Genomic DNA, 18,383 nt, shown 5'->3' on the forward strand with positions numbered 1-18,383 from the left:
TGTCAGTCTGGCATTTATATCATGGCACTAAAGTCACTGCCATTTTACCTTGAACAGGTTTTTCGGAGTTCACTGTATCCACCAGACTATCAGTCTCGTTTAGACATAGTCCGTGCAAACTCAAAGTCCCCCCTTCAAAGAACTGGTTCATCAAAATTTTCACCTGGAATAATACAGGTAAGATAGAAAACATGAATGTTAGGTTCAAGGTTAATTTCAGAAGGTGTGTTAAATTAGAGACAGTATCTCAGGAGCATAGCCTCAGGTGATGTAAATTGTCATAGGCCCACTGACTTTAATGGGCCTTTGACAAATTACACCATCTGAGCGTGGAGAAGGGTTCATTCCAGATACATTCAGTGAACATTTTAATTTTGTATCTTGTACCTAGGAATTATAATAACCTTGTTAAAACTGACTAAGATTTGCATACAATAGTAAATACTCTACTATAAACTATTTTATATAAAAAAGAAACAATTGGGAAGAGACATGTCAGAAACAAAGTTCTTTCCAACACTTGGGTGATAGAAGAATAAAATAGATAAAACATGTTTCTCTTCTTAATTTTAGAATACTAACTTTATAAAATGATTTTGTAGGAAATAAAAACTGGCCGTTATTGAGTATGAGATGTGGAGAAGAATTCTGTAGAAACTTTTTTTAATATTTATTTCATTTTAGAAGAGCAGCTTTGTTGCAGTGACTTTTTAGGAAATGTGAACTGACTGTGATAAGAATAAGATACAAAAATTGGGTAGGATAGACTTGTCAATATTAATGATTGCAGCAAGAATGCATTCCACTTAAGGATAAATATATCAAGATGGGTAAAATGATCTAGTATGGATAAACAAGGAGATTTCATAGTACATTTTAAAATGTGTCCAATAAATTGAAAAAATATAAAGAAGGAGATGATAATGGAGAAATAAAAAAAGTGAAGTCATGCAAAAAATTGGAGGTATGACAGAAGCAAAAATTCTTGACAATATTGGAAGAAATAAGATGTCTAAAAATATACCATAATAGGGCAAAAAAGGAGCGTAAGAAGAAGAGAGATCATACAAACAAAACAGTCGCAGGTTGTGAGAAATTGAACGTTTCCTAATCTCTAAAATGAAAAGTTTTAGGACTGTGATCAGTATTAAGCAAGGTAGCAGATGGCTCTCTCTTTTGGCTCTCATGTTGCATTTTATGCAGCAGTCTAGTAATAGGAGCGTTTTAGAGACACAGTGACATTCTTTGAGTGGCCTCTGCACATTCCCACTCTTGAACTGCATCAACAGTGTAGCTTGGACCAGTGGAACCTTCTAATAAAAGTGCTCATTGAAGCACTCTCATGCTCCATGCCCCTCTCCTTATGGCTCTAAAGATTTGAGGGCAGGGCTATAAAGGAGGCGTGGTGTGATGATTGCTTCTGTTCTTTCCAACTACGGTAGCAGATGGACCAGGACACTTGCCAGGTCCTGGCACCCCCAATTCAAAGGAACATATTGTTCCCAGTGTCATCACCTTAGTTTAGCTAGATGTTAGTTCTTTTTTTCTTGTCTTCTTTTTTTGAGGGGTTTTTGACTAAGGATCTTAGTGCCCTGGCACAGGTCCTTGTTTCTAGTATGTTGGAAACAAAGACAAAGAAATCAGACTTCTTGCCCTGCTTCTTTTCCTGCTTTGAATACACATGTGTTATCTGGCCTGTTTGAGGAAATGTCATTCACCTTCTCTTTGCTCTATATGCAGCACCTTCACCCCTATGGCCAGAAAGGAGTTGCATTTGCGTCCAACCTATGTTATTGCAGGAAGCATTAGCACCTAAACCTTTCAGTTCCAGAAACCCAGGGATCTGCAGATGCTGGGAGACCAGCCTCAGCTTTGGCCACAAAGGGGGTCAAAAAATCCAGAAGAGTCCTAGTATAGGTATCTGTCTCTTTGACTGGAGTCAAACCTAAGGTACTACCAGTCACTGTGAATCCATAAGATCAGAGGTGACACCTGTGCTGAAAAAGCTAATTCTCGAGAGCATATCTCTAAGGAATTTATATGTCTGGTTCCATGCACTGAAGTGCAAAAGTGTCCTCATAAGGCTTCAGCCTTGGAAGTCAGAGCCACAGCGAAGAGTGGTTATAGAAGGCCAAGACCAAATTACAGAGCTGTATTCTGGTCTGGATCAGAGGCCATTGGTTCCATACTTGAAACTTCATTGTGAGCCTGATGAGGCTTCTTGTGAGCCACTAAGTTCCTACTGGACGATCCACTGTTAATAGGGTGACTCAGTAACATGGTGGCTCAGGTATCAAGCCCTGGGAACACCCTCATTCAGATCAGGGGGACCTTCAATGCTTAAAGGTAAAGAAGTGTAAGGTAGTGGGATGCTAGTTCCCCCTTCTCCAGAAAAGAAAAAGCCTTACAAGGGTAAATCAGTTTCCCTATCTATACAGATCTCTCCGAAGATAAATGAACCTGCCCCTAGAACCTCTACTAGTTCCTCAGGGAAATGTCTCACCTCCTTTGACTTTTTGCTTACCAAACTATTGTTGTCACCCTTGGAAACTGCCTCTGATCCAGAATCGGGCCATATCCTGCCTGATACCATTCCTTGCCCTTCTTTTGCCAGGGAAAGGATGAGGGAAATTAGAGTTATCAAGACTCTCCGTTCCAACTGTTCAGACCATAAGATCGCCCTTCCTTGGACTAGGAGGAACCACCTGGGTATTATTGCCATATTTGCCTTCCCCTATGTATTAACCTGAATTTAAAAGGGCCGAAGAAAGGCAGCTTCTAACAGAGCCTTCTCCCAAAAGAATTCAGGTGAAATATCCTGCCCTGATTTGTCACTGTCTGGTACTGAAGGAACAGTCTCCTTTACTTGTCCCAGACATACTGCCTGAAGAGGAACTAAAGGGGCCTGTTGAACCTTTGAATGCAGATCTGGATCTGGATGATCAAACTTCACCAGATGATAGTGTGGGTACATCATCTTCCTCCCCTCCAGAAGATATGTTCCAATTTCACAAACACATGGAAAGGTTGGGTACTAATTACCTTGAACATCTTTTAGGAACCTTAGAGTAAACGACACATCTGTTCTTGATATACTGGGGTCACCTTCTAGAAGTGAGATACCTTGCCAGTCTTTGATGGTTTATTATAGCTGGCAAAAAGTATCTGGTTAAACCCAGCACCCGGACAGACAATTTCTAAGAAAGCAGACAAATTATACAGCTGCTTGCTGAGGAATTCTCATTCTCCTGACCCACCCAGCTCCAAATTCATTGGTGATGACAGCTGCCATTCAAAGAGCTAAAATGCGTGGGTCAAGACCACTTTGTCCCTTCAGTTAGATAGGTAAGTTAGATGTTCTCTTTTGCAACACTGAGCATTAGACTTGTGAGCTATCAGGTGGTAATGTCCACAAGAGCTTAGTAGGCTAGTCTCTCCGTTGAAATGGAGCCACCGCAGTGGGACTTCGCTGGGCTGGACATTGTGTGCGGATGCCAGACTCTCACCTCCCAAAACAAGTCCTCTACTCTCAGCTCACCCATGGTCAGAGATCCCCTGGTGGTCAGAGGAAACGCTACAGACACACTGAAAGCGTATCTTAAGAAAACTGATGTAGACATCACAAGCTGGGAAGAGCAAGACACCAACCGACCATATAGCGCCATATCCTCCGTCAGACAGTGGCCCACTTCGAGGAGAAGCGGCTTGCCCTTGAAGCTGAAAAGAGAGAGAGAAGGAAGGAAAAAGAAAGAACTTTCTCCCAGCAGGCAGCTGGCCTGCCACAAAATGTCTGTACCTACTGCGGGTGGATTTGCAGTTCCAGGATCGGACTCCTGAGTCATCTCAGGACCCATATGTAAATCCATGATAAAGATCATCCTCGAATCGAGGGATTGCCAATCAATCACAGCAGTGCAGCTAGTGTAGATGCTCTATGCAACGGGAGAGAGCTCTCCCATTGTCATAATAAACCCACTTCTGCGAGAGATGCTAGCTATATCAACAGGAGAAGCTCTCTGGCCATCATAGTGCTGTCCACACTGGTGCTTAGGTCGGTGTAACTTACATTTTCACACCCCTGAGTGACATAAGTTATACTGACATAAATGCTAGTGTGTACAAGCCCTAAGTAACAGTTAAAAATTACTTTTATAGAATGAAGGTAAACTTTTGTGTTTCATGGATGTAGTTTTGCCTTTTTGTGGGGTGGGTTGAAAAATGTCTTAATAGTATATATTGATACACTGGAATTTTGCTGTCTCTTGTGCGTCATATTTCATCAAATGATCTAAATGTATTTTCTCCAAACTGACGGCAGAATTTTGATATACCTCTAAGTTCCCAAATGTCAAAACTTCCTAGGTTTTTATGGTGTTAATTTCTATATTGTCTGTCATGGATATTAGAGGTGATAGATGTGGGTTTAGCTTTCTAAATAAATTATCCCAAGCTTCTGTTGTTGTTTTTAATGAAAGAATGGTTATAAAGCCAATCCTCCCTTTTAGCCTGGCCTTTATAACATAGATTGCTTAACCCTGGGATTCTTATTTCTCCAAATGAATTTATTTATTGTGGACGCCATTGATCTACGAGACTTCCTGGGACTAAAACCTGGAGCATTTGGAAAAAGAAGCTAATTAGGGATCCGATAATCATTTTAACTACCTGTAGTTTCACCTTTGAAATTTCATATTTTTACCAAATTTCCAGATGTCTCAATTTTCTTAATCAAAGGAATATAATTAATATTATGTAAGTCTTGCCCTCTTTTAGAAAAGTATATTCCGAGGTATCTTAATGATGTAGTTACCCATTTATATTTGTATTTATCTTGTATAGCATTCAATAAATCAGAGCCCTCACCTACATCCAGGCATTCTGACTTGATTATTTTAAATCCTGACTTTTTGCCACATTTTAAGATTTCCTCTTGCAACTAGTAGTGTGTGAGCTGGATTTGTAACACATACCATGACTTCTGCATATAAGGGTGACTTGTGTTCCCTGTTTACTATTGTAATTCCATTTATATTAGGATTATTTGAGTGATTGGGCAAATGAATCCTTTGCTGTGGCAAAAAGAGGTGATAAGGGGCATTCTTGGTTTGTGCCTCTAAAAATGAGGAATGTTTCTGATAATTATCCATTCACTCATATAATAGCATATGGGTTGGACTATAAGAAGTTAATCCAATTTTGAAATTTAGGGCCTAAACCAAATGTATCTGAAGTATTTTTTAAGGAATGCCAGTTTACTCAGTCAAAAACTTTTTCTGCATCTAGTGATTAAAAATAGATGGGACTCATAGGTAGAATCCGCACAGAAGATCAGGTCCAAAACTGCAAACATGATCTGATAGCTGCCTGTCTAGGATCCATTAATGTAGCTAGGTAATAATTATAAATCAGATGGTTTCAAAGGACACTTGGAAATAAAACCTTAACTTTTCAGAAAAGTGAATCAGGGAGAAAAATAACCAGACTTGTTTTAATATTTGCATTGTTTTACTCCTCCAGCACCTCTGTTTTGGGTTGTGATTTTTTTGTTTTGTTTTCAGGAAGACCTACTCCCTTCTTTGAACGGTTAACTATAGGCATGATCCCAGCTCCCATAAAAGAGTGGGAGTCAAGTTTAAGCTCTTATGTCAGTAGCAAGGGGGACTGGCCAGAATAAAATTGGACAGCAGCCTCCTCAGATGTAGGTTATGGTTGGGGAAGCAAAGAAAGAACATATACATTGCACCCCTCCACGATAACTAGTAGCAGGAAGGCAGGGACAGCAATACCATCTCGTATGCATGGAAAACTGTGGTGAGAAAGGAGTTCTGATATTGGTGGGAATAGAGAGGTTGCAGAAAGAACACCAAGACCATACCTTGTGATCCTTTCTCAGGAGAAAGACATGAATGTTCCACTGGAGCTTGTCATTGCTGATTCTTGGCTAACTGAAGAGGTTGGATTCTTTTTTCCTAATTCTTACAAGGCCTCCACAGAGTTCCCTGTACAACTGGCTTGCGGTATCAAGGAAATAAACTTCGATTTCCCACAGCCTGGTCTACGCTTAAAAATTAGGTCGACATAGCTACAGCAAGCAGGGATCTGAAAACGTCATCCCCCCTGAGCACTGGAGCTATGCTAACCTACGCCCTAGTGTAGACAGAGCTAGGTTGATGGAAGAATGGTTCCTTCAACCTAGCTACCATCGCTTGGGCAAGTGAAGTTCCTACAGCAATAGAAAAACCCCTTCCATCACTGCAGGAAGGATGTACACTTTGGTGCTATGGCACCATAGTGGTGTCGCTGTAACAGCCATAGCCTAGACATGGCCCACCTAGCTGTGTTGGACTGCTACTAGCTTATTAACTCCATCCCATAAATGTATATTTATTTTTTCTCTTTTACTGACACTGGTATCATATGAGCAACATTTTTAAATCAGTCTCTGCAGTTAGCTAGCTGAAGTTTATATTATGTACTGTGTCTTATGCTTGGTATTATATTCCTTGCAGGAAATTTAGATTTTATATATAACCAGTTCACTCCTAAAACTGCATGGATTTGGGGTGGGGAATTTTTTTTTTCCAAAGTGTCATGCAAAAAGTATGATTTATCTGTTGGATTCCATTTTTAGCAAATGTCTAACAGTCGGCTAAGAAAAGAAGAGGAGGAAGATGAAGAGGAGGAAGAGGAGGAGGAGGAGGAGGATGAATTGGAAGCTACCAAGGAAGAGAGATAACTTTGAGAACTGTTCTAAGTATTTTGTTTTTTTCACATGACAAGGCCTGTCTTTGCTTAACAGCTTTTATATTTTAGATTATGAGAATTTCACTGAGGTCATCCATTAAAATAATTACAGCAGAGCAGCAAGAAATTGGCAGCATTTAATCCTGTTCATTTGATTGGCTATTTGTTACTTGAACAGCAGGTCAGTCTTGAAGATTGTAACTAAGTGTACTGAAAATGGATGATTTCAGTAGACAGAAAATGAAAAGCAAGTAACATTTCAATAGAAGAATTACACTACAAGCTTGTATAGTCTATTTAATTTTAGTCAAACTTCATTTTTGTCTACTATTGCATTCAAAGTGATATACTGTAATATTTAATTATTGCCTAGACAGATAGTGAACACAAGGATCCTTATTCTTAGGTCTAGCTGAGCTGTATTTGTCACAGGATTTGGGTATCTGTATACTAGCTTCATTTCACCCACTCCCTCCCAATCTTGGGGCCAGGTTGTAATGCAGCTACTATTGCAACTTGTGCCTGGCTATCCACAACCCCAAAGGGCTGCTGTGGTAGCTGCAAAGCAGAATACAGAAGTGATCCTGGCATATTACCTTGCCTTGCCAATGCCCCTATGTTATGGAGTAGGAGGCAGGGTAACATATTGCTGTCTTCTACCTTTCTGTTTCTTGGGGATTCCCCCAAACAGGGGAAAGCCTCAACTGGCTAGTTAAGATAGCTTTGTGGTTTTTACACTACTGGGGTGGTGCAAATGGCTTGTATCAGAACCAAGGATCTAGTCCAAGAGCTCTCTTTTTTCATACAGCTTCCTTTTTACGTGAAAGTGCCTTCATGATAAAAGAACCATTGTATAAGTATACATCACCTTTTCATACTTGCCTTTTATACTATTCAATTCAGTTACTGATTCTTACCACTAGAGCAGTTATGGACAGTTGATACAAGATTTCAATGTATTTTCCTATATAAGTATCTCTTATACACATTCCTGTATCAAATTTATATTCAGTATTATTGTATGGAGTGAAAGTCTGTCTGCCAGATAGTTATTTCAGTATTTTATCGATCTTGAACTTCAGTATTTACTAATCTTAATCTGCAGTTATTGAAACTATCTGTGTACAGGATGGAAAAATAAAAGTTTTTAAGGAACTCCTTTTTCGTCATTTGGAATTTTGACACTGTTTACTTATCTGTATCCAGGAATGAGTAACACACAATCTAAATTAGTATCTTAAGTAGGCTCGTACATAAATTAAGTTGTCATGGGATAAAAGGGAAGGTCCTTTCATGGATTGAGAACTGGTTAAAAGACCGGGAACAAAGGGTAGGAATTAATGGTAAATTCTCAGAGTGGAGAGGTGTTCCCCAAGGGTCAGTCCTAGGACCAATCCTATTCAACTTATACATAAATGATCTGGAGAAAGGGGTAAAAAGTGAGGTGGCAAAGTTTGCAGATGATACTAAACTGCTCAAGATAGTTAAGACCAAAGCAGACTGTGAAGAACTTCAAAAAGATCTCACAAAACTAAGTGATTGGGCAACAAAATGGCAAATGAAATTTAATGTGGATAAATGTAAAGTAATGCACATTGGAAAAAATAACCCCAACTATACATACAATATGATGGGGGCTAATTTAGCTATAACAAATCAGGAAAAAGATCTTGGAGTCATTGTGGATAGTTCTCTGAAGATGTCCACGCAGTGTGCAGAGGCGGTCAAAAAAGCAAACAGGATGTTAGGAATCATTAAAAAGGGGATAGAGAATAAGACGGAGAATATATTATTGACCTTATATAAATCGATGGTACGCCCACATCTTGAATACTGCATACAGATGTGGTCTCCTCATCTCAAAAAAGATATACTGGCACTAGAAAAGATTCAGAGAAGGGCAACTAAAATGATTAGGGGTTTGGAGAGGGTCTCATATGAGGAAAGATTAAAGAGGCTAGGACTTTTCAGCTTGGAAAAGAGGAGACTAAGGGGGGATATGATAGAGGTATATAAAATTGAGTGATGTAGAGAAAGTAGATAAGGAAAAGTTATTTACTTATTCCCATAATACAAGAACTAGGGGTCACCAAACGAAATTAATAGGCAGCAGGTTTAAAACAAATAAAGGGAAGTTCTTCTTCACACAGCGCACAGTCAACTTGTGGAACTCCTTACCTGAGGAGGTTGTGAAGGCTAGGTCTATAACAGCGTTTAAAAGAGAACTAGATAAATTCATGGAGGTTAAGTCCATTAATGGCTATTAGCCACGATGGGTAAGGAATGGTATCCCTAGATTCTGTTTGTCAGACGGTGGAGATGGATGACAGGAGAGAGATCACTTGATCATTACCTGTTAGGTTCACTCCCTCTGGGGCACCTGGCATTGGCCACTGTCGGTAGACAGGATACTGGGCTAGATGGACCTTTGGTCTGACCCAGTATGGCCATTCTTATGTTAATAAAAGAGGCAATTATGATGTCCCAGACAGTCTCCATCTTTGGAGGTGACTAACAGTCAAATTGGTCCAGTCTAGGGAGCATTAGCTAGATATAGCAAGATGAAATTAAAAGTACAGTAGAAGAGGACACAGTCATGAAGAATCATAAGGATTGTTGTAGCATGGGAGGGCAAGCTACAGTCTGTGGGCCGGATCCGGCCCGTGGAATTGCTAGCCCCATGACACAATGGGGCTAAGGCAGGCTCCCTGCCTGCCCTGGCCCCGCGCAGCTCCCGCAAGTGGCCGGCACCACATCCCCGCGGCCCCTGGGGGAGTAGGAGGAGGCAGAGGTCTCCGTCTGCTGCCCTCGTCAGCAGGCACTGCCCCCCGCAGCTCCCATTGGCCAGGAATGGGGAACCACGGCCAATGGGAGCTTCAGGGGTGGTACCCACAGGTGAGGGCAGCACGTGATGGAGCCTCCTTTCCCACCCCACCCGGTCACTGCTGGACATGCTGGCCACTTCCAGGAGCAGCGTGAGGCCAGGGCAGACAGGAAGCCTGCCTTAGCCCCGCTGCACGCCACTGCCACCCCAGAGCCGCTCGAGGTAAGCAGCGCCGGGCTGGAACCTGAACCCCTCCTGCAGTTTTCACCAAAAAAAGTTAGCAGTGACTGGACAACTACCAGTGAACATCAGTGTAAATGGGATAGGGGCTGAGGCTAAAATAGGAAACAAGAAGTAAAGAATTACTTAGACAATTCAGATGTCTTCAAGTCAGCAGGGCCTGATGAAATACATCCAAGAATACTTAAGGAAATGGCTGAAGAAATTTCTGAGCTATAAGTGATTATCTTTTAGAACTCATGGAGGACAGGAGAGAGATCCTGAGAACAGGAAAAGGGCCAATATAGTATCTATTAAAAGAGGGAATAAGGACAACCCAGGGAATTAGACCAGTCAGCTTAAATTCAGTACCTGGGAAGATAATAGAGCAAATAACTTTGTAAGCAACTAGAAGAAAATAAAGTGATCAGTCAACCTGCATTTGTCAAGAACAAATCAACCTAATATCCTCCTTTGGCAGGATACCAAGCCTTGTGGATAAGTTGCGATACATCTTGACTTTACTAAGGCTTCTGATACTGTCTCATATAACTTATCTTAGATCGAATTACCTGGGGTCCACACGGTGCGGGATCGACGGCCGCGGCTCCCCCGTCGACTGCACTACCGCCGCTCGCTCTGGTGGAGTTCCGGAGTCGACGGTGAGCGCATTCGGGGATCGATATATCGTGTCTTAATGAGACACGATATATCGATCCCGGATAAATCGATTGCTACCCGCCGATATGGCGGGTAGTGAAGATGTACCCTAAGTCAACAATGGAACCCTGTAACAAAAAAAAGCAAACATTCTAGGATGTATTAGTATGAGTGTTGTAAGCAAGACATGAGAAGGCATTCTTCCACTCTATTCAGTAATGATAAGGCCTCAACTGAAGGATTGTGTCCAGTTCTGGGCACCACACTTCAGGAGAGATGTAGACAAATTGGAGAAGGTCCAGAGAACAGCAACAAAAATGATTAAAGGTCTAGAAAACATGACCTATGAGGAAAGATTGAAAAAACTGGGTTTGTTTAGTCAGAAGAAAAGAAGACTCAGGGAAGACATGAGTCTTCAAGTACATAAAAGGTTGTTAGAAAGAGGAGGGTGATAAATTGTTCTCCTTAATCACCGGGGATAGGACAAGAAGCAATGGGTTTAAATTGTAGCAAGGGAGATTTTGGTTAGCCATTAGGAAAAAATTCCTAACTGTAGTTAAGCACTGGAACAAGTCATTGAGGGAGGTTGTGGAATCTCTACCATTGGAGATTTTTAAGAACAGGTTAGAAAAAGACCTGTCAGGAATGGTCTACATCAGTGTTTCCCAAACTGTGTTCCGCGGAACACTGGTGTTCCGCACGATGTGAATAGGTGTTCCGTGAAAGAATCATGATTTAAAAAAAGGTTCTTTACATTTTTTTTAATTTTAAATTTGGTATATTTGAAGCATAGTTTACAACTCTTTTTGAATGACTATAATTTAACATAAAACTCTTTTTCCGGTTATTGATAGATCTCGTATTGAATATCATGGCGTAAAGAGAACGTGACACGCAAGCATGTTGACGTCTACCCCTTTTGGGCACGTTTCAGTTAGTGACGTCGTACCCCTTCCGCTCGAGGCTGTGTGAACTGCAGTGGTATGCACACACCATTCTCTTTACGCCATGTTGAATATAACATATTCACTCAATATGTTCAAACCTGTGGGTCTTTACCATGTGTGCGATAAGCACAACTAAACTAGCTTCACTTGAAACAATATAAATATTTGTGACAAACAAAATTTGACAAATCAGTATTTCTAAATATTGTTACTAAACCTAATCACCACGGATTTGTGGCTAAAAGAAGGAACTTTGAAACGAAAAGCAAGTTCTTCTGATACTCCAACTGTGGCTGAAATAAACGAGCAAAATATTGTGACGCTTCAAAGTGAGGATGAACAATCGCAGGCTTTTGTTGCTGAAAAATCTGTTAGTATTAGTGAGTTATCCAAGGTGAAAGAATTTCCACCGAAATATATCAAAAAACAAGAAGTAGGTGTTAAAAGACCGAAACGAAAGTATGATGAAAGTTATTTGTCTTTCGGTTTTACGTGTGTTAGAAATAAAGATGTTCCTGATGCGCAGTGCGTTGTGTGCAACAAAATACTAGCAAACAGTTCATTGGCTCCCGCTAAACTTTGTAGGCTTTTGGAAACCAAGCATGCTGAATACAAAGACAAAGATATAAGTTTTTTCAAGAGGAAGCATGATTCACTTGGAAATTGTAAACTTTCGATGATTAAAATTGCTAAAACAGACAACAAAAGTGCAACAGAGGCATCTTGTCAAGTAAGTTACTGTATAGCGCTTGCCGGAGAAGCTCACACTATTGGAGAAACGCTTATCAAGCCTTGCGCGGAAGATATAACGTGCATGCTGAGCGAGCAGTCTGGTAAAAAAATTGATGCTGTACAGTTGTCAAATAATATTGTTGCACGCCGTATTAAAGATCTTGCCGATGAAATAGAAAAAGAACTAGTTTGCTGACTGAAAATTTGCCATGAGTATTCATTGCAGCTAGATGAGTCCTCTGACGTTTCAGGACTTGCTGTGCTACTAGTATTTGTCCGACATAGATTTAATAATATTATTGAAGAGGACCTGCTCTTATGTGAATCTCTGCAAAGCAACACAACTGGAGAAGAAATATTCAACTGCATCAACAATTTTATCAGAAAGCATGAAATTAATTGGGGAAAATGTATTGATGTATGTACTGACGGTGCTCGAGCAATGATCGGGAAGATGGAGGGAGCTGTAACGCGAATCATAAGTGTGGCACCAGAAAGCACTAAGAGCCACTGTGTTCTACACAGACAAGCACTTGCAGTTAAAAAAAATACCAGCATATCTGAAAATTGTGCTCGATGAAGCAGTACAAATTATCAATTTTGTCAAATCTCGACCACTTCAATCCAGGTTATTTAAAATTTTGTGTGAGGAAATGGGTAGTCAGCACAAAGCGCTTCTTTTACATACGGAAGTGAGGTGGCTATCCAGAGGGAAAATGCTTGTGAGGCTTTTTGAGCTTCATAGTGAACTACTGGTATTCTTCACTTCAGATAATTCAGGATGAAAATTTAATGACTGTCTGACAAATTCCTCATGGCTAATGAGACTTGTGTATCTTGCAGATATTTTTGCAAAATTAAATGAAATTAATCTGTCGCTGCAAGGAAAGAATGTGACCATTTTTACTACAATGGATAAAATTTCGTCGTTAAAAAAGAAACTGGAATTCTGGACATCTTCTGTAGAACAGAATAACTTCGACTGCTTCCCTACAGTACATGAATTTCTGACTGAAATAAATTCTACAGTCCATGAAAATGTTTCCAGCACCATTTTACAGCACTTACGTGACTTGTAGGCTTCTTTATTAGAATATTTTCCTACGACTACTGATGATAATGCTTGGGTTCGAAATCCATTTGTAGTTACAGACAAACCAGTCAGCTTTACTGCGCAGGATTATGAAAGCCTAATTGACTTAATTTCTGACTCTGATTTGAAACAAAAGTTTAAGGATCTTCCGCTGAATAATTTTTGGAGTATCCTAATGTGGCTAAACGTGCAGTTTGAGTGCTCCTTCCTTTTGCTACAACTTATTTGTGTGAGATGGGATTTTCGTATTATACTGCAACAAAAACCAAAATAGGAATAGACTTGATGATGTGCCTGACATGAGGATTCAACTTTCTAGCATTATTCCTAATATTAAGCGAATTTGTGATAAAAAAACGCAGAAACACCAATCCCATTAAATCCAAATTTGTATTTCTGTTTATATAGATTTTCCTAGTAAAAATCTAATTTGTTTGGTGTTTGTGTATATATAAAAACAGCTTTTTTAGAGTAGAACTCTGTTTTTAATTTTGACTCTTGCACTTGATTTTTGTACTACTTTATATGCATTTTCCAGTTAGAAACTGTTAGTTCAAGTTATTTTAAATTTGTATTTTTGCTTTGTTTTATAAAATAAAATATATTTGAGCATAAATAACGCAATTTTTTATTTGAAAACCAAACGACTACAAAATAATATAAGTGTTCCATAATAGGCTAAAAAGTGTTCCGTGGCCAAAAAAGTTTGGGAAATGCTGGTCTAGATAATATTTAGTCCTGCCACGGTGCAGGGGAAGGGACTAGATGACCTACTGAGGTCCCTTCCAGTCCTACATTTCTATTACTCTCGCTGTTAAAAATGTACACCTTATTTCCAGTCTGAATTTGTCTAGATACAACTTCCAGGCATCGGATTGTGTTATATCTTTCTCTGCTAGATTGAAGAGCCCATTATTAAATATTTGTTCCCCACATTAAGTATTCATAGATTGTAATTCAATTACCCGTACCCCATCTCTTTGTTAAACTAAAGGGATAGAGCTCCTTGATTCTGTCACTATAAGGCATGTTTTCTAATCCTTTAATCATTCTCTGGGCTCTCCTCTTCACCTTCTCCCATTTATCAACATCCTTCTTGAATTGTGGGCACCAGAACAGCACACAATATTCCAGCAGCAGTCACACCAGTTCCAAATATGGAGGTAAAATAACCTCTCTGCTCCTACTCAAGGTTCCCATTTATGCATCCCAGGATCACCTTAGTGCTTTTGGCCACAGTGTCACACTGGGAGCTCATGTTCAGCTGAGTATCCACCACAACCACTAAATCTTTTTCAGAGTCACTGCTTTTTATGATACAGTAGGGGGTACATTCTTTGTTCCCCCATTTAGCTATATTAAAACATCTACTGTATGCGTGTACAGTTTACCAAGCAATCTTTTAAACAGTAGTTTTAATTAGAACATAACTTGACACTGAACACTTGTTGCAGCCACAATACTGTGAGCTGGACAATTTTAGCTTGGTTTCTAAATTGCTCAATTTAGTAAGAATTTCGAAAAGTGACCTGCAAAAGTGCAAAATATGGACTTATTCCCTTTTGCTGTATTATGATGCATGAGAAAGATATGAAAGGTTTGTTTTAATATTTCCTGCTTGTTTCTTAGAAAATATCTGAAACTATAATGTATCTGAGAAACTAGAGAAGAGTGGTCTAACCTCACAAAAAACATAGCTGAGGAATGAATTTTTAGTTCCACTACTTTGAACTGTTTTTGTTGCCATTTACTTAATATCTAACATCGCCCCACCCCCCTTCAGTTATTGTGGGGAGAGTTTTCTGTACACATTAAAACCTCCAACCTCTGTTCCAGTAAAATCAGGGGAATCTAGATTTGACATTTTTGGAATTTCTAAGGCAGAAAGAGCCATTATATCTATACTTCTAGACTTTAATACATCACAAGTGGGGGAGGGGATGTAAAATAATTCTTTTGAGTTATATATAATTCAGAATAAAATTAATGTGATCAAGAAATGTGTGAAATATTAACCTTTTGCATACAATTTAATTCCTGGAACTATATGAGGAGGTATGAAGTGCACTTCTTGAAGTGCCATTTACAACAAGGGATCGTGTGAGATGTCTCCTCCAGTGCTCATATTTGATTATATAGATGGGTTTACCATAACCTCAGTTCGAATTAATAGCAGGGGTGGGGGAAAGGGAGGGGAGGTGGAAAAGTCAAACACTGGCCTCCCTAAATACAAAGCACGGTATAGAGTATAAAAACACAACCAAATTCAGGAACTGACATGAAAGAACACTTGTCTTTTTTTCAGTCTTACAATCTATAAATCAGTGAATCAAATGCTCAAGATTCTAGTTGGGAAGCCTTTCCTTATTTTATTCTAGATTTGAAAACAGACCTCACAGATTTGTATTTTCACATTCTTGTAAAATTGTCAAGAAGTCCTTCAAGTGCAGATACAGTGAAAAAATTGAGTGAAAATGACACCCCCTTCAGCAGACCTATGCTCCTATGTAGTACAAGGCATCTGATTTTAACTAATCCATTTTTATTATCAGTGGGGTGTAGAACTGTTCTCACTTCTGCATTATCAATAGAAGTAACTTAGTTCTGATTGTGGAATATTTAGAAATAGGAATGAGAAGGCTGCACAAATGCTGGGTTTTAGTTCAGCACATTTTCCCTAGCACTTACGGCTTTGGGGCCACTGATGATAGCAGAAGCCAGGCTCCTTAATTGTTACTGCACACCAGCCCCTGCTGAGTATATATGCTGCTCTTCGGAAAATACCAGTCAGTTCCTTCTTGACTTTAATCAGCAATGAGCATACCACTCTCCTGCAAACCGCAACAGTTAATCAGATCCCAAATATACCTTGTTATCTGCTTTCACCTCTGCCTTAATGACAAGGACCTGAGACCTACCTGTTCCAGATCATTAGCATAGTGGTGATGGTGGTGATCTTGGCATGCCACGCTGCTGCCTGAGCCAAGCTCAGTGAGGTTGGCATTTGTTCTACTTGTCCAGCTCTTTCCTTGCCAATGAGTTATTTCCTGTACTTCAGGCATGGCATCTAAGAAGGAAGACTGCTCAGCAGCTTCACACCCAGTCAGAACAGCATCAAAGAGAGGAGGACAATGATTGTGGCGGATTCTGAAGCAGAGGAAACAACAATGTGCTGCATTGCCAGATATATTTGCAGACTAATAAAACACCAGCCCAGTGTCTCAAAAGATACAAAGTCATACTTTAAGCCATCCAAGAATGCTTAGTGTCACCACTGCCTGCATCAGTGCAGACCTGATCCAACTCAAGACGACTTTCAGTTTGAGTTTGAGATTGAGTTTGTTCAATCTGGATGCACTGCCCCCATCTCTTTGATACCAGGGAAGTAGAGAATTTATCTAAGCAGATAGATAATATGTAAAAATACTGCAGAACTAAGCTTCCAGCTACCTTTTCCTAGTATAGTAATGCAGCTCATCAGCATCCTTTCCTAGTAATTTTCCTCTATGCCAGATGAATTGAGTATTGCAATGTACTTTTCTAAGGCCTGGTCTACACTAACCCCCCCAATTCGAACTAAGGTACGCAACTTCAGCTACGTAAATAATGTAGCTGAAGTCGACGTACCTTAGTTCGAACTTACCGCGGTCCAGACGCAGCAGGCAGGCTCCCCCGTCGACTCCGCGTACTCCTCGCGCCGAGCAGGATTACCGGAGTCGACGGCGAGCACTTCTGGGTTCGATTTATTGCGTCCAGACAAGACGCGATAAATCGAACCCAGAAGTTCGATTGCCTGCCGCCGAACCAGCGCGTAAGTATAGATAAGCCCTAAATAATCTATCTAGGACTTGTATGACGTGTTTGAAAGTAACTGAACCATGGTAGAATATGACAGTAGCTAACCTAGAAAGCCAAAATGTAACACCCAAGAAAGCCCTGACATGTTAAGAAAGCCATGATAGGTACATATTTTTCATGGCAACATTTTTTAGTTAAATAATGTTCTTCTGGCATTTCCACCACTGGAGGTTGCAGGGATCAGTGCTTACTATTGCATCCAAGACAATAATTATAAATTATGGGTGACCTGCAAGGGGTTTAAATTTTGCTCCTTAATAGTGTATGAAGATGACCTTTATGGATTTTTGCCATAGAAAAGTCAGGAATATCAAATTGGGTCTTTCCTAAGGATTTCATTGATGTTCCAGGCTCTGAGTTTATATGGTAAAGGGGCAGAGGTCTAAATCTTTATCAAAGCCATCTTTTCTTTTCACTGTTCATTAGTCACTGGAGTTAAACATGGTAAAAAAATGTGTTTTAAACAGTCTAACTAAAATATCTTCCCAGGTACATTAGTTAGTTTTATTTATTACTGTGTACAATTACTGAAAAAGAATCCAGCTTTCCCTATCATAACTGTTGGTTCTAGCCTATTGATAAAAAAAACTTGTCAGTAAAATATATAATGAACTACAGCCCTGGAGATGGAGAAGCCATTTTATATAGACAGCTGCACAGAACTACACACTTCAAAGAAACAGCAAATATGTTGTGAGATTTATATGTTTTTACTTCCAGATGCCTGTTAGTACGCAGCATAAAGGTTCTTCAAAAATGCAGGAACTTGGCTGAAAGAGTGAACCATTTTTTCCATTAATTGAGATACTGGGTTTTGTAAGAGCTGGAAGAATTGTGGACTTTAAAATAAGTTAAAAGTAGTGTACAGAAATCTTACCAAAACCTTTTTCCAGATGAAATTCATTATATTTTGTATTTGTCACTGCAATGAGAGATTTCCTGTCTGGAATTTTTTTCTAACGCCAAGATTAGACAAAATTATGTTCACTTTATTTTGACAACTCTCTGGAGTAGTAGTTTTGATATTTGATATTAAGTGCTATTTCAAAATAAAAACTGGCAGGAGGACTCAAAACCAGCTTACTACTGAAACTACTTTCAATTAGAAATTTAAATATGAGGCAAGAGTAGGTAAAATTTTTAAACGCGACTCAAGAGCCTAAGTCACTTTTGAAAGTTTTACTGTATCTCTTAATTTCTCAGCTCACAGATTTCTCCATGTACAGGCAGAGCAATGCCTTTTCCATCTTTAAAGCAGAAGTATTGAAAGCCCTTTTCCTAGCCTTTGAAAAAAGATGGGACTACT

The 18,383-nt window shown here is 39.7% G+C and overlaps 1 protein-coding gene and 1 pseudogene across 2 annotated transcripts in view; both read left to right on the forward strand.

The window, feature by feature from the left end:
- FAM92A (family with sequence similarity 92 member A) overlaps nucleotides 1-7,899 on the forward strand; it is a 35,354-nt gene extending 27,455 nt beyond the window's left edge. For both annotated transcript variants that reach the window (XM_026662986.1, XM_026662989.1), the window contains 2 exons: nucleotides 58-177; nucleotides 6,632-7,899. In XM_026662986.1, coding sequence (XP_026518771.1) covers nucleotides 58-177; nucleotides 6,632-6,736 — 225 coding nt within the window. In that variant the 3' untranslated portion in view covers nucleotides 6,737-7,899. The remainder of the gene's footprint in view (nucleotides 1-57; nucleotides 178-6,631) is intronic.
- Nucleotides 7,900-11,614: 3,715 nt separating this feature from the next.
- LOC112107812 lies at nucleotides 11,615-13,599 on the forward strand (annotated as a pseudogene).
- Nucleotides 13,600-18,383: the final 4,784 nt, after the last annotated feature.

This window comes from Terrapene carolina, unplaced genomic scaffold (genome assembly GCF_002925995.2).
Source record: "Terrapene carolina triunguis isolate 2854851 unplaced genomic scaffold, T_m_triunguis-2.0 Scaffold58, whole genome shotgun sequence".
NCBI classification, from domain to species: Eukaryota; Metazoa; Chordata; order Testudines; family Emydidae; genus Terrapene; species Terrapene triunguis.